General features: G+C 41.3%; 1 protein-coding gene across 1 annotated transcript in view; it reads right to left on the minus strand.

Annotated features, from left to right (window-relative positions):
- Positions 1–3,717: 3,717 nt before the first annotated feature.
- Itgb3 (integrin subunit beta 3) overlaps positions 3,718–15,718 on the minus strand; it is a 60,213-nt gene continuing 48,212 nt past the window's right edge. Inside the window, exons 13-15 of the mRNA XM_090349996.1 lie at positions 14,133–14,252; positions 9,046–9,212; positions 3,718–6,261 (exon numbers count right to left, since the gene is read on the minus strand). Of these exons, the coding sequence (XP_090206122.1) occupies positions 6,196–6,261; positions 9,046–9,212; positions 14,133–14,252 (353 nt within the window). The 3' untranslated portion in view covers positions 3,718–6,195. The remainder of the gene's footprint in view (positions 6,262–9,045; positions 9,213–14,132; positions 14,253–15,718) is intronic.

Here is a 15,718-nt window from a genome sequence, read left to right on the forward strand (position 1 = left end):
CTAAATGGAAATTTGGTTTCAGGCTGAGGAATAGAGACACTTGAAGTGGTGCTGGCTTTCTCGCTTGGGCTATAGGCTCTGGCTATTCACAATATTCCTTTCTCCTTGCTCTATTCAGGTTTCTTCCAGAGAACCTATCCATTCTCATGATTGACTCTCAGGTTTTTGCTTCCTCTCAGCTAACTTAAACATTTTTTCTGTACCAACTAAGAATGAAGGCAGTTTCCTTTTTAAAAAGTCAAAACATTGTGGCTTCCCCCTTGGATACCTTGAAAGTAAGTAGCTGACATGTCCTGCCAACACTCAAACAGCCCTCTGGCTACAATCAAGGGGTGATGGACGCCAGCCTAGATAGTGTCTCCTGCCAAAAGTCATGTGAGTAAACCATTTTGGAAAAACATCCTCCAGCCCCATTGAACCTACAATTGTCTGAAACCCTGGCCAACAGCTTGACCTCAGTCTCATAAGAAACTAAGCCAAAACCACCCAGTTAAATCCCTGAACTCCTAACCACAGAAGGTATACAATCATGTTTGTTGTTTAAACTGCTAAATTGTGGGGTGACTTTATGCACTTGCAGATAATTAATATAATCAGTCACCTAGATCACATCTTCGTTCATGATGGCTACTTCATTTTCAGAGTACTTCTGGAATGGAATGCATTTTCATTCCAGCCTGAAGAAAGGAAGAAAAAGGTATACACCCTTGATTGAAACAGCAATACTGCAAGTTGCAAACAATTCTTTCATTTATGCCTCACTGCCTATGAAATAATCATGTCACATCTAGCTGCAAGAGAAACTGGAAAGGGAAAACAAATAATGGGGTATAATTACTGATTTCTGTTACAATGGTGATTATAAGGGTCAAAAGGCAACATCCACTAGACCTCATCAACATATTTCCTTTTTCTTAACTAGTTATTTTCATTGACCATCAAAGTGATACTACACACCCTTCACTCTGACCTCTCTAAAGAGTCCTGCCAATTGCATGAATCACTGGAAAACTCAACTAACATATTAGATAAAGCACAATTAATTGTGCCACTGGTTTTCTTAACATAGTTCTTTTCAGGGACAATGTGAAAGATTCATTTAAAATGGATATTTTATCTTAAGGCTCTTACATTTTCTAAATGCTGCTTTCTGTGTTCATTCTTTGGCATGTTATCAATGATACACAGTGATAACAGAGGTTTCCTCTGTGACTTAATGTCACATCATTCTGACATTAGCAGCTGCAAAGAAAGCAGGCGAGGCAATCATGTCCTTGACCTCTTAATTCTCCTTTTTTAGCTACACTGAGTGGAGTTTTAAATGTTCACTTAATGATATACTTAACCGTAATCATAAGCATCCAAGACTGTCTCCTTGCATACTTTAGCCAAACCAAACAAATGAAGAAAGTATGTTTCCAGAAACATATTGCATTGCAAAGTCAAACATTAATTATTTAAAGTGCTTACTAACAAAGTATATATAGTCATTGCAGTGCATCAGTGTGAAAATTGGCTCACTGTGATTATCAGGGAATCTGCTTGTAATTGGCCCTAATGGTCATTAGATGGCTCTGTTACTATAGAGTTCAAACTACAGAAGCCAAAAGTTAAATGATTACAAGTGTGGTTTATCAAAAGAAGGTCAGGAAAAGCAAATCTATCAACACATTTCTTTTTTCTTAAAAAAAAAAAGTTCTGGTGCTTAATTTTGATTGTCAACTTGATTGGACTGAAAGTTGCCTAGGAGATTAAAGAACATTTCTAGATGTGTCTGTCATGGTATAACCAGAGATGTATGGAACAGCAACTGAATGTGAGTAGCATCCTGCACTGGGCAAGGGACTTGCTTAGAATAAAAGTGGAAAAAGGAGGAAGCTAACCAGCATATATAAGCTTCATTCTTCCTGAGCAGTTGTACCCAGTGTAGCTACTATAGCCCATACACATATGACTACAACTTATTTTATCATGTGCACTCACACTTAGAGATTGAACTCAGAGTTTTATGCATGGTAAGTAAACACTACCACTAAGCTATATCCCAACTCTTTCTGTTTCATTCCAAGGCAGAATCTAAATTGTCCTGGCTTCCTTCAAATTTGCAATCCTTTTAACTCAGACTCCTAAACTAGTAGAATTTACAGGTTATGTCAACCCACCCAGATTCTTTAACTTTCAACATAAACTCATACCAACCCCTCTCTAGGAAGGTTCCACACCCTCGGTCTGGGACTGAGGTCACATCAGAGATCCCTATTGTTCTGTGGCTTCTCACTTCTTAAACTAGGAGCCTGGTGCCAGTGGCTCATGCCTGTAATCCTAGCTACTCGGGAGGCTGAGATCTCCGGATCGTGATTCAAAGCCAGCCCAGGCAATAAAGTCTGAGTCTTATCTCCAATTAACCACCAGAAAACAGGCAGTGGCGCTGTGATTCAATGTGGTGGAGTGCTATAGCCTTGAGCTGAAGAGCTTAGGGACAGTGCCCAGGCCTGGGTTCAAGCCCCACAACCAACCAAAAAAGAAAAAAAGAAAAGAAAAGAAAACTAGGAAGCTGGATGCTGGTGGCTCATGCCTGTAATCCTAGCTACTCGGGAGGCTGAGATCTGAGGATCACAGTTCAAAGCCAGCCCAAGCACAAAATTCCATTAGACTCTTATCTCCAATTAACCACCAGAAAACCGGAAGTGGTGCTGTGGCTCAAGAGGTACCGCGCTAGCCTTGAGCTGAAGAGGTCAGGGACAGTGTCCTGGCCCAGAATTTAAGCCCCATGACCAACCAAAAAAAAAAAAAAAAAAAACAGAGTTCAAGCCCTGTAACCACCCCCCAAAAAAAGAGAAAGAATAAGAAAAAGAAAGAAAGAAAAAAGAAAACTAGGAGGCAACTAGATTCTCTGGCTCTCCAGCACACAAATGGTCCTCATAGGTCTATCCAACCATAGGACTACTCATTTATAGAAGCCAATCTAATAAACCTCCTTAATAATTACATACCTGTTCCTTTAGAGAACATTAATACAGAAAATTAGTGCCAAGAAATGGGGCCTTTGCTGTGACTTAATCTGGTCATAGGATTAGTAAACCTTTAAAACTAGTCTCATGCAGAAAACTTTGAAGAGGTAACTACAAAAAGCTTACAATGCTGTCAGCAGAGCCCAACACGTGATTCTAGAAAATGCACACATACACACATGCCGTGCAAAACAAAAGAGCTGTGAGTATGGCTCAAAGTAGAACAGTACTTGCCTAGTATGCATGAGGTCCTGAGTTCAATTCCTAACACAGCTAAAAATATGCAATTTTTAAAAAAAATACTAGAAAAAAGTATGCCCTGCTCCAGTGGCTGGCAGATCATATAGCTCATGTCTACCAAATGTCCTTGTTGTATCAGGAGGTCATGTGAATCTGTAATCCTAAGCAATTCAGGAGGCTGATATCTGAGGATCACAATTCAAAGCCATCTAGGCACGAACATCCAAGAGACTCTTACCCCCACAAGCCTCAGGACAAGCATACAAAACACACAGATGAATGCATGAATGAATGAATGAATGAACAAATAAATAAGTAAATAAGCCAGCAAGCAAGATAAGAGCATGACTCAAAGCTAGCTCAGTTCCCATTTAGAAATACACCTACTCCAAAATAATCATTTGTGAGGCAGTGACACCTAAGGCTTTTCACCCAAAGGAAACAGAAATAACACAGGAAGTACAGATTCTTTTTGGAAAACACATTTAATTCACTGTTGCACAACTCAAACATTGGAGGAGGTGAAGAAGTCAGAAGGCACTCAGTCATTTCAACCAGGAATACTTAACAAAAAGAAATATCTTGCGGGGTGCTGGTGGCTCACACCTGTAATCCTAGCTACTCAGAAGGCTGAGATCTGAAGATCACAGTTCAAAGCCAGCCCTGCCATGAAAGTCTGTGAGACTTATCTCCCCTATTAACCACCGGAAAACTTGAAGTGCTGTTGTGGCTTATGTGGTAGAACACTAGTCTTGAGCTGAAGAGCTGAGGGACAGTGCCCAGGCCCAGAATTTAAGCCCCATGACCAACCAAAAAAAACAAAAAAACAAAAAAACAAAACCAAAAAACCTGGCTGCAAGTGTGGTCTAGTGGTAGAATGCTTGTCTAGCATGCTCGAAGCCCTGGGTTACATTTCTCAGTATCACATAAACAAAAAAAGCCTGTAATTCTAGCTACTCAGGGGCTGAGATCTGAGGGTCACAGTTCAAAGCCAGCCTGAGCACTAAAGTCCTTGAGACTCTTATCGCCAGTTAACCACCAGGAAACTGGAAGTGGCACTGTGGCTCAAGTGGTAGAGTGCTAGCCTTGAGCAAAAGAAGCTCAGGGACAGTGCTCAGGGACAGTGCTCAGGCCCTTAGATCACGCCCAAGGACTGGCAAAAAAAGAAAGAAAGAAAGTGGGGCGGGGGGAGGAGAGGGAAAGGATAGGAAGGGAAAGGAAGGGAAGGGAAGAAAAGACTAACTGGTCCAAACACATCCTTTTTCAGCCTAGAAAACTGAACTCCAAGGTGAAGAAACTAACTTGCCCTAATTAACATGGATGGTTCCTTAGTAGCAACTTTAAAGCCAGTACTCAGATTTCCTTATCAGTGGACCACTGTATACAGGTCTTTCCCTTTTCCTTGAGTGGTGAAGGGGTGGGGGTTTTTTTTAATTAAAATTCAACATTATTCAAGCAACTGCTTGCATTAGGACAAAAGAAGAGAAAGGTCCAACATGTCCAAATATCCATCCCCACAGGCTTCCCAGAAGAGAGGGCTTGGCACAGGCTCAGCAACTTAACTACCATGATGCCAAATGAGAGTGTCTGCATCCAACCCAAGTCTGCAGAGTTCTCTTATGGTCTCCTTCACGATTAAATTAAAGTACAAATATGTCTCGAGTACACTGTTACCTGTTTCCTTTCAATAAAGCAAACCTTATCAAGATTTCAGGTGCCCTAAGGAAAAAAAAACATCAAATAAAATTGCCCCAGCAGCCTCTCATATTAAAGACTGAGTTAAAGTGAGCTTTTTCTAGCCCGTAGGAGAACAGGCTGTATATGCTGGTCCCACTGGCTATCATCCCATCCTGGCACTTCCACTTGGCATACTCATGGGAATGTCTCCTCCACTAGATGCCCAAGAGGTAGGTAAATGCAATTATTCCTGCAGGTGCATAGAATACCTAGAGGAACAGGGTTAGGTGGTTGGGGTTGCCTAGGACAAGGGAAAAGGCCTGAGGATAGGGCCAGGCCTCTGACTCTGATCACTTGCACCCTCCCTTCGAGGAAGATATCTGGTCATGAGAGAAATTCCCAGTGTATAGCAAATGTCTTCAACAAGTGAGGGTGTGGGAGCAGGAGGTAAGTGATGGTTCTGATCTATGGCTCTGATCTAAGGATGATGGCAGTTCTAAATCAACCTCTGGGGTAGAGCTGCCAATGAGGCAAATATGAAGGGTTGTGATTCAGAATTGAGGGGGGAGGAGATGCATGCACATCCCCCAGGCCACTCATGGTCCCTGAAGGGGGGGCTGCCATCCTCACGAACAACAGGTAAAGAATTCAGTGACAAAGACTCTCATCAGGAGAGACCATTGCTGAACTGAGGTGATGATAAAAGACACGGACAGGTCTGAGGGCTTAGATCCCCCTGCAGCCTGAGAAAAGGGAAGGAGATAGAGACACTGTTAATAACACAACCAGGGTATAAAGCCCAGAAGTTTCTACCATAGCCATTAGCCACTGAAATACAGGCATATGAACCATGAACTGACAAACTCAGGATAGGGTCAAGACTTGGAATTCCTTCCTCTGGCATGACAGACCTCAGCCTTGCCCCTCTGACAAGAAAAGCTGGCTTCTCACTGAGGTAATGAAGACCTACTCAGCTCATAGGTTACCCTCGAGCGAAGCAGGAAGAATCCCTGAAGGAGGCATTCTCGGGACCAAGGAGAGGGAGCTCTGCTAACGAACACATCACAAGGCTTAAATTACACATTTCCCCATGTACAACACACACACACACACACACTGACGAGACCCACATTTCCACATGCAAACATTCTCCCAGCCCACCCACCCCATATCCCACCACATAAACACTGTCCTCTGTAAACATGATGGCAGAGACTCCCACGACCCTGGCACAGTGTGACAATGATCTGAAGTTGACCTCTTGTCTTTAAGTGCCCCGATAGGTGATGTTGGTGAAAGTAGAGGTGGCTTCTTTATACAGTGGGTTGTTGGCCTGAAAAAAAGAACAGAAAATCTTATACTGAGCTCCTTCTCCCTCCTTGGCCTAAAGGTTTGTCCAAGACACTCTTCCCTGGAGCACAGCATTGATGAAACAGGCTAACACCCTCTCTGTCTCTCTCTCTGTTTGTCTGTCTGTCTGTCTGTCTGTCTCTGTCTCTGTCTGTCTCTCTGTCTCTCTCTGTTTCTCTCTGTCTCTCTCTCCCTCCTCTCTCTCTCTCTCTCTCTCTCTCTCTCTCTCTCTCTCTCTCTCTCTCTCTCTCTCTCTCTCTCTCTCTCTCTCTCTCTCTCTCTCTCACACACACACACACACACACTGTATATGTGTGTATGTGTGAGTGTATACCAATTCTGGAGCTTGAACTCAAGCCTAGGCACTAACCCAGAGATTTATTGCTCAAAGCTAGCACTCTACCACTTGAATCACAGATCTGCTTCGGGTTTGGGGGTGGATAATTGGAGATAAGAGTCTCATGGACTTCAACATTGCCCCATTTGAAGGAAATGGAAAGACTTAGAAAAAATCATATTAAGTGAAGTAAGCCAGACTCAAAGGAACTTAGGCTCAATGGTTTTCCTCATTTGTCATAATCAGTAGAAACCTTGGACTCTCCTAGCAGAGGTTTACAATAGGGTAAAACCTAGATACATAAGGCCATATAGGATGAGGCTATGATAGGACCTCCAGGATATAGAAACAAAAGCCATATAATGTGTGATTATTGTTCTTAATGTACTATGTTGTTTCTCATCTCCTTTGTTGTCCCTTGGTTATCTTATATTGTTACAGTAGCTTACCTTGTTATCTGAGATATTGTATATATGTTTATTTGCAATAGGATAGGGAAGGGGGGAAAACAAGATGAGGGGAGGGGATGGGGGAGGGAAATGAGGATAAAATCATGAGAAAGGGTAGCAATGTTTGTGAAGTAATGCGTCTTCTATCTGGCGAATATAATGTAGCCCTTCTATTAATTACAATAAAAAATAAAAATTAAAATTAAAAGAAGAGTCTCATGGACTTTCCTGCCTGGGCTGGCTTTGAATGACAACCCTCAGATCTCAGTCTCCTGAGTAGCTAGAATTGTAAGTGTGAGCCACCAGAGGCCAGCTAACTCACATTTTTACTTGTACAACAGGAATAGGTAAGAAATAAGAAGAGGATAAACAAAGTAGATGGACATCCTGTTACTATTTCTAAAAACATGTATCACTTTTTTTTCTTTTAATAGCCCCAAACATTCCAGGGCAGCTTTCACCAGTCTCTCCCATGACCTTCCCCTGCCTGCCACCCCTCTTTTCGTACTTCTCCCATACTGCTGAAGAGTATGGTGGTCAGAACACAGAAGCCAGATTCTCCTGCAATAATTCTTTATTTGTTTTCACCTCATCTCTTCAATCCCTAGCCAGAAAACTGTCATGTGACCAGGAAAAAGCGGTGGCTCACTGGATATTGCATTATTTTCCAGCGAAAAGTGATGAATTTCACCATATCAATTATTCTGTAATGATACCTTCAACAAGTGGCCCACACATATAATCCTAATTACTCAGGAGGATGAGATCTGAGGATCCTGGTTCAAAGCCAGACTGGCCAGGAAAGTGTATATGACTCTTAAGCACCAAAAAAGCCACAAGTGGATCTGTGGCTCCAGTGGTACAGCACTAGCCTTGAGCAAAAAAGCTCAGGGACTGAGTTCAAGCTTCCAAAAAGAAACCCAAATATGTTTTTAAGCTTAAGAGGTGTTATACTTGATCCTAATAGAAACAATCTAGTTCCTTGCGATCTATGAATACAAAGCACTGGGGCTGGGATTAAATAGGAAAAAAACAGCCAGGCATGGTGTCTCACACCTGTAATCCTAGTTACTCAGGAGGCTGAGATCTGAGGATCGCAGTTCAAAGCCAGCCCAGTAAAGAATGTGAGACTCTTATGGCCAATTAACCACCAGAAAATTGGAAAACTGGAAGTGGTGCTGTGGCTCAAGGGGTAGGATGGTAGCCTTGAGCTGAAGAGCTCAGGGACAATGCCCAGGCCCAGAGTTCAAGTCCCACAAAAAAAAAAAAATGGGAACAAACTTTTAGTCTAACCATGAACATTTAGGCAATCAAATGGCCATTTGGAAAGTCCAAAAAAAAAAAAGCCTAAAATATTTAAAAAAGAATCAAGTAGGTTCTTTCCCACAACATTCAGTCACTTAAACTCCTAACTCTATAACAAATTGACTTCCTGTTCAACCCCAAGTCGCAAACCAAAACTTTCCATGACCAGGTAACTTCCTAGCCTTCAGTTTCCTTATTTAGAAAATTGCAACAATAATAGTGCTTCCCACAAAAGGATGAGAGAAGCTAATACATAGAAAGCATTTAGGATAGTTCTTAGCCCATGGTAAATTCTCAGTAAATGTTCGCTATTGTATCTTTTTCCATTTGTGTATTAATACTTTTGACTTTAATACTACTTTATAGTATATTTTATATTGTCAGTATAAGTTGGTTCTGTCTCCTCCAATCGGAGAATGAATTTCTTTTTTCTTTTAAATTTCTTCACAGCATCTCATTTATGTCCTATTTGCATTCAATCAGTACGTATGCCATGGTCCAGGGTCATGGTATGGTAGAGATTCAGTTTTTGGGAAGCCTAAAGACATGAGGTTGTTAAACCATCTCCCCGTTTTTAGAGCAGAAGATGAGTAGGAACCTGACCACAGCAACTACTGCTTTCAATTCAGCTTCTCAAACTAAAAACTGAAGAAAAACACCGAGCCCAGTCTCTTACCGTGTCCCATTTTGCTCTGGCTCGTTCTTCCTCAAATTTAGCAAACTCTTTCCGGTCATGGATGGTGATGAGAAGTTTCCAAATGAGCAGTGTAGCAAGACCAATGAGCAGAATGGCTCCCATCACGGATAGCAAGACCACCAGGATGTCAGGACCCTTGGGACACTCTGTGAGGCAGAAGCCCAGGAGAGGAATCACTACAACTGGCTACTAATGAGATCTTCTTGACAAAGGTAGAAAGGACCAAAGAGACTTCTGAAAAAACAAGATAGTCTTGAAAAGTAAAGGCATTGATATTTTTAAGAAGCAAGCAGTGCTGAAGACAGCAATGATGTGTCCTGCGTGGTTAAAATTGGAGCTCTTAATTAAGATGGTCTCAGTAAACAGATTTGTTTTCTCAATGTGGTTTGCCCAAGTGTTTATTCTATAATTTGATATGGGAGCTGAAGATATAACTCGGTAGTAGAGCACTTGCTTAGCATCTGTGAGGCCCTGGGTTTGATTCCCAGCAGTGCACACATGCATATGTCTGTTCCCATGCACACACGTGAATGTGCATGCACATGCACACACACACACAAAGCTTACTATGAGGAATAATTAAGCTAGTGACTCAAAGAGTGCCAGTAATCTGATACAAATTAAGTGTTCAAAACACATCAGCTCTTCTTACAAGGTTCTACTCCCTACTGTTTTGTTTATCTATTATCTATTCTTAGCTCCTAGTGGCAGTTGTGTCTGTTTCCCTCGTTCAGGTATTAATATCTCTGAATTAGTGTCCCTATATAATAGGAGGCCTGCCGATCAAGACAGCATTGAGATTCTTTCTGGCAATATTTTATTATCTAAAATGTTTTAAATTTATTTCTAATTTTTTTCTTCATGCATTTGTATTGTTACTACAAAGGTGGCATACAGAGAAGTTACAGTTATATAAATGAGATTAAGAATACATTTCTGGCCAGATATGGTGGCTCACACCTGTAATTAATCACTAGAAAATGGGAAGTGGGGCTGTTGCTCCAGGGATAGGGCAATAGCTTTGAGCTGAAGAGCTCAGGGACAGTGTCCAGGCCCAGAGTTCAAGCCCCATGATCCACAAAAAAAAAAAAAAAAAAAAGAATACATTTCTGGCCAGGAACTGGTGGCTCATACTTGTAATCTTAGCTACTGAAGAGGCTGAGACCTGAGGATCACAGTTCAAAGACAGTCCAGGCATGAAAGTCTGTGAGACTCTTATCTCCAATTAATTACTAGAAAATAGGAAGTGGCGCTGTGGCTCAAGGGGTCTGGGCTTGAGCTGAAGAGCTCAGGGACAGGGCCCAGGCCCAGAGTTCAAGCCCCATGACCAAAAAAAAGTACATTTCTCAATGTCATTCCTTAATTCTCTCCCAGTTTTTCCTTCCTGTCCTCACTCATAAGTTATATAGCATCTACTGAATGCCACTGCTGTATTTGTTCTCCCTTTATGCCACCATTTCTGTGCCTTGACTTTTCCTCCCAAAGACAGATAAATGAACAAGACAAAAGGAAAAAAAACCACTTTGTTACCTGGTATATTATATAGATGTTTACTTGTTTATTTGAAATAGGAGGGGAAAATGAGGGAAGGGGTGGGGGAGGGAAATGGGGACAAAAACATAAGAAGGGATATCAATGTGTGAGAAGTAATGCACCCTCTATCTAACGAATATAACTGTAACCCCTCTGTATTTATATTATTTTAAAAAAGGAAAAAACTGGGGCCGGGAGTTTGGCCTAGTTGTAGAGTGCTTGCCTAGCATGCACTAAGATCCAGGTTCGATTCCTTGGTACCACATACATAGAAAAAAGCCGGAAATGGTGCTGAGGCTCAAGTGGTAGAGCTCTAGCCTTGAGAAAGTCCAAGGACAGTGCTCAGGCCCTGAGCTCAAGCCCAGGGCTGGCAAAAAAAAAAAGGAAAAAACTAAAACAGCAACAAAGAAAAGACCTCGTTTCCATTTCCTGGAGTTCATTTCGATAAATATTATTTTATATGATCAGATGCACATAGGTATTATGCCCTTATATTCCTCTCCTAATAATATCTTCTATTGGTCTCACTGTGTGTGAATGCCTAGAGTCCTGTATCATTTATCATGTCCCAGTGTACTTTCTTTTTGAACCATCCAGTGTATTTACTTGTAGATCTATAGGCATAAACCATGCAACCTGTGTTTCTCTGGATCTGGCTTGCTTCATTTAACATCATTTTTCAGTCTTTCCATTTCCTAATAACTGGTACAAAATCATTCTTTCAGATGGATGAGTAGAATTCCATTGTGTATAATACCACATCTTAACCCTGCTGGAAGTTGACTTCCTGCTCAACCCTAGTCAACAACCAAAGCAGACAAATTAGGCCATGCTCTAGGGTCTGTAGAGCCTGGCTTCCCATAAACCTCAGGTGCCTGACATATGATCTCACTATTTTCTATTTCATAACCTCAAGTGTTATGAAATCAGGTGTTTGTATATATGGGTACTGAGCCTGGAGAGGAAGTAACACCCACTTTCCACACTGTCTCCTGCCTTTTTCTCTAAACATTCACCCTGTGCCCACCACACATACACAAAAACCAGCACCACTGTAAACCAAGCTGGCTCCTTCCCAACCCACCAAATTATAAGCTGTCTGTAATTGAAAGAGTGCCTGGAGAGAGGCTATGAAGTTCCAACATCTGGATTCCTGGGAACCAAGCACACACACACACACACACCCCGCCCACCGTGTTCTTCTGGGAAAAGCAATTATGAATCCTCCCTATTATTGGAGGCATAAACTTTGAACTCAAAGGGAAATTGCTTCTATTCTCCATGTGGTAGGGACAGGACAGGTAGAACCCCAGGGGAAAATAATCAGTTACTATTTAAGCATGGGTAGGTGGCAGGCTTTAGTACAAAGAGACAATATCAGATGGTCTCCGGGGCTCCGGGGCTCCTCTCAGCCACAGCAGTGAACCCATGTGAGTAACCCAAGGTCAGAGAAGTCTGGCTAGGGTTGATAGACTTAGAAACCTAAAGTTCAGGGACTCAGATAAATTTGATTTTTACATCATTACTTTTTAGTAAAATTCTGCCCCAAATATTGCCTACATTAAACTGTTTTGTCTTTCAATCTTATCTGGGAATGAAGATAATCCAGTTTAGGAGTCTATTCTATGTGTTTAAACTAACTGGTCAATGTTTAAGCATTTGGAAATACTCTCTTTTCTATACATTCTTCAACTATATATTCTCAACTGTACATTCTCTTCCAATCTATGGCTCCTAGAAGTGGTTAGGGGGCAGGTGAGAAGAGAGGCAGAGCCAGGCAACCAGATAGGAAATGGGAGGCCCTGACAGTATGGCTCAGTGGTAGAGAACTTGCTTCTATCTTCATAAGGCCCTGGATTTCAACCCCAGCACCATAAAATGAAAAGGAAATATGAGTCTATGGATGTGAGAGTTCTTCTCCTAATATGAAGAAAGAGAGGTACTAGAAGAAGCCTGGAGAGTTACCCCTCAGGGTTATTTGAACCATCCCAGGCTATCAACCAGAACTTCTGGTGGTAAATTCTAATCTCAAAACCACAAACAAATGATTCAAGCAAGTGTTTCAGCAGCAGAGTAAAAACAAAAAAATTATAACAAGGAGACAAAGTAATGCTAGCCCCCCTCAAAAAGACACAATGCCTTTTAATCATAAGAAGGGGCAAAGAAACAGATATTGTGAGAATGGAAAATTCAGTTGTGTAAATGTAGTGGGATGGGTTGAGGGAAGTCACTAAATCAAATGAAGGTATTGCCTTTTCTTAACCTTCTTTGGTTCCTGTGAGAGGTAAGCCCCCTCAGAAGAGCCGATGAATGATATTCCAGATGAGGGCATCATATTCCCCTCTACCAAGAAAGAGCAACATCCTGGATGATGAAGATGTGGCCATATTTTCTCAAAGAAAGAGACCCAAAATGGCTCCCCATGATCTTCCTTTTTCCCACCTTCATCCCCTTTCTTTCCCAAGCAGCCAGTATTCTAGCAAATATGAAGAGATAGCTAGGATGGTTGGATGGATAGATGGGTGAATGGAAAGAAAGAAAGAAAGAAAGAAAGAAAGAAAGAAAGAAAGAAAGAAAGTAAGAAAGAAAGAAAGAAAAAAAGAAAGAAAGAAGAGAGAGAAAAAGAAAGAAAGAGAGAGAGAGAAAAGAAGGAAGGAAGGAAGGAAGGAAGGAAGGAAGGAAGGAAGGAAGGAAGGAAGATAGTGGACAGACTGTATATATATATATATACAGGTATATTTTATGAATAATTGATCTTATTAATTCATTCAATTCCTATTTATTGAATGCTGCCTAAGTAGATGATAAGAACAAAGATGTAATAAATGATAAGATGGATATGATTTCTACATTCATGTCTGCATTCATGGAATTTATGGTCTATTCAGCAAATGATCAAACTATTTGATCTTCTTGCCATGAAGACTTTCCTAAGGGATGCATATGTAGTAAGAGAATCAAACACAAGTACTAACTCTAGTTTTGATACATTTCCTAGCCTTGGGTATGTTTTAGCAAGAGGCTATGAAGGTAGTCAGATGACCGATGTCCAACGGTGACAAACCTGTAGTTGCTGTGTGTACTGGAACAGTCTAGAAAGCAAACACCATCTACTTATGCACTGTTCATAGCAGCGTTAAGTCCATGTAGCCCACCAAAAACCTGGTCTGGTCAGTGTCTCCCCCACTGAGCCTGTCTTTACAGCAGCAGGCAGGTTGCTCCTAACAGCCATCTCTCTTATGATAAAGCAGGTGCTATAAGCTATGACATCCTAGAATTGAACTTCCGTCACATCAAGACCTTAACACTCAAAAAATGTCATGATATGTTGTTCCATTCCTTATGACATTCAACTCCCGAATTACTCTCTCACTAGTACTTTCTGACCAATAATATAAGACTTGAACTTATCACTTTTTAGTAAGACCAGGCTTCATCTGTTGAATGTAAGAGAAAGGCTGGGTGGGAATTCCCACCTAACACGGCTCTTCTTCCTGGAGCCAGGGATAGGAAGGACTTCAGGACTTACTCACCTGGCTCCTCCACCACATACAGTATAGACTTTCCACTGGCATCTTCGTAGTACTGGAATCTGACAACACAGTCATCCTCGTTCTTATAGGTACAATTCACTGCATCCTTGCCAGTATCCACTAGGGGAAAGGTGAGAGGGGAGGGGAGGATATAGAAGAATGGAAAACAGGTCAATTCCTAGCTGATGAAGGCTTCCCAAACCTCTCACAGAAAGTATGTGACAAGAAACCCTGTGGGCCTGACATTAGGCAAGATGTCTAGATTTGAGATGCCTATCAAGCCTCGCAAGTGTCACTCACTGGCCTTCCCTGGTGTGTTTGTCCTTCCCGGACCCTTTTGTTTCTCATTTCCTCCTCTGGAAGAGATAAGCTGTATGATCTTGGAAAGGTTATCTGTCCTTATCTCTCTTTGCTCACCTATTTTAAAAAAGGATGCCCATCCAACAGGAAGAATTAAATAATGGAAAATAATTGATCCCTCACATCTAGCAGATGTCTCTTTCCCTTTCTTTGTTTTCTCCATTTGTTCAGTGGTTCCCCAATCAATTGCTTACAGTTTTCCCATGTCTACTTCTGATCTGCTGAGCCACCCCCCCAGAGCCATATCCTGAGCTGATAAAAACAGATGAGCAAAACTGACACATGATGACATTAAGTTAATGCACCAGACTCATACGGCAAATAGGTGATGGAGAAGGACTAGAATCTGAGTCTCAAAGCACATCCAATGAACCAGAGGTGAATAAGCCATCGGTATGCCAGGAGAATCACAGTATTCAGGGAAGACTGAGGATTGCAGGAAGTCTCATCTTCACACAACACTCCTTATCTTTGGCAAGGTAATTTTCCTGAGACTCAACTTTCCCCCTCCACAAATAAATTACTTATGATATCCAAAAAAAAATTCATTTTACATATAACAAGGAGCGTAGTGAGAAAGTTAAATAGTCATCATCTAGATAGTAGGAGAATAATAGAAGGTCATTTTAAAATCATACCACTAGTAAAATATATAGGACAGCATTGAAACAGCAAATGGGCTGTATTATAATTTCAAGTAGTAATTTGGTTTTTAAAAAAAGACAACATGGCCCCTATTCAAAAGATAAGGTGCCATGCTATGTTAGGACAAGAACACCACATGTGGGAAAGACTCCAGGCAAACTGGCATTTGGTAATGAGTTTGTGTCTATGTTTTCTCAGATCGAGTTGCTTAAGTTTTGACCTTCCTTTGCTCAGGGGATGATCTCAATCAGGCTCTATTAATTCAGGGGCTAAGTAAACAATGCTGAGTTTAGGCTTTTGTTTCATTCTGCTCTATAAAATCTGTGGCTTTTGGATTCCAGTATTTTACAATTCTCTTAACTAGAAATTTTCTTTTAGAATCTTTCATCTGCCATGAAATTCCATACAGACCCCTCCATACATCACCCTGATAATAAAATTAAATTAAAAAAAGAAATTCCATACAGATAAGGCTTAATGAATGTGATAGCCATGGTGGGTTAAGAAATACAAACGAATTTGCATACTCTTGCCTGATCAAGATGATAAGTGATCTCCACCTCTGGACAGCCTCCCATCCC

Source organism: Megascapheus bottae, chromosome 17 (assembly GCF_031878675.1).
Source record: "Megascapheus bottae isolate mThoBot1 chromosome 17, mThoBot2.hap1, whole genome shotgun sequence".
Lineage (NCBI taxonomy): Eukaryota > Metazoa > Chordata > Mammalia > Rodentia > Geomyidae > Megascapheus > Megascapheus bottae.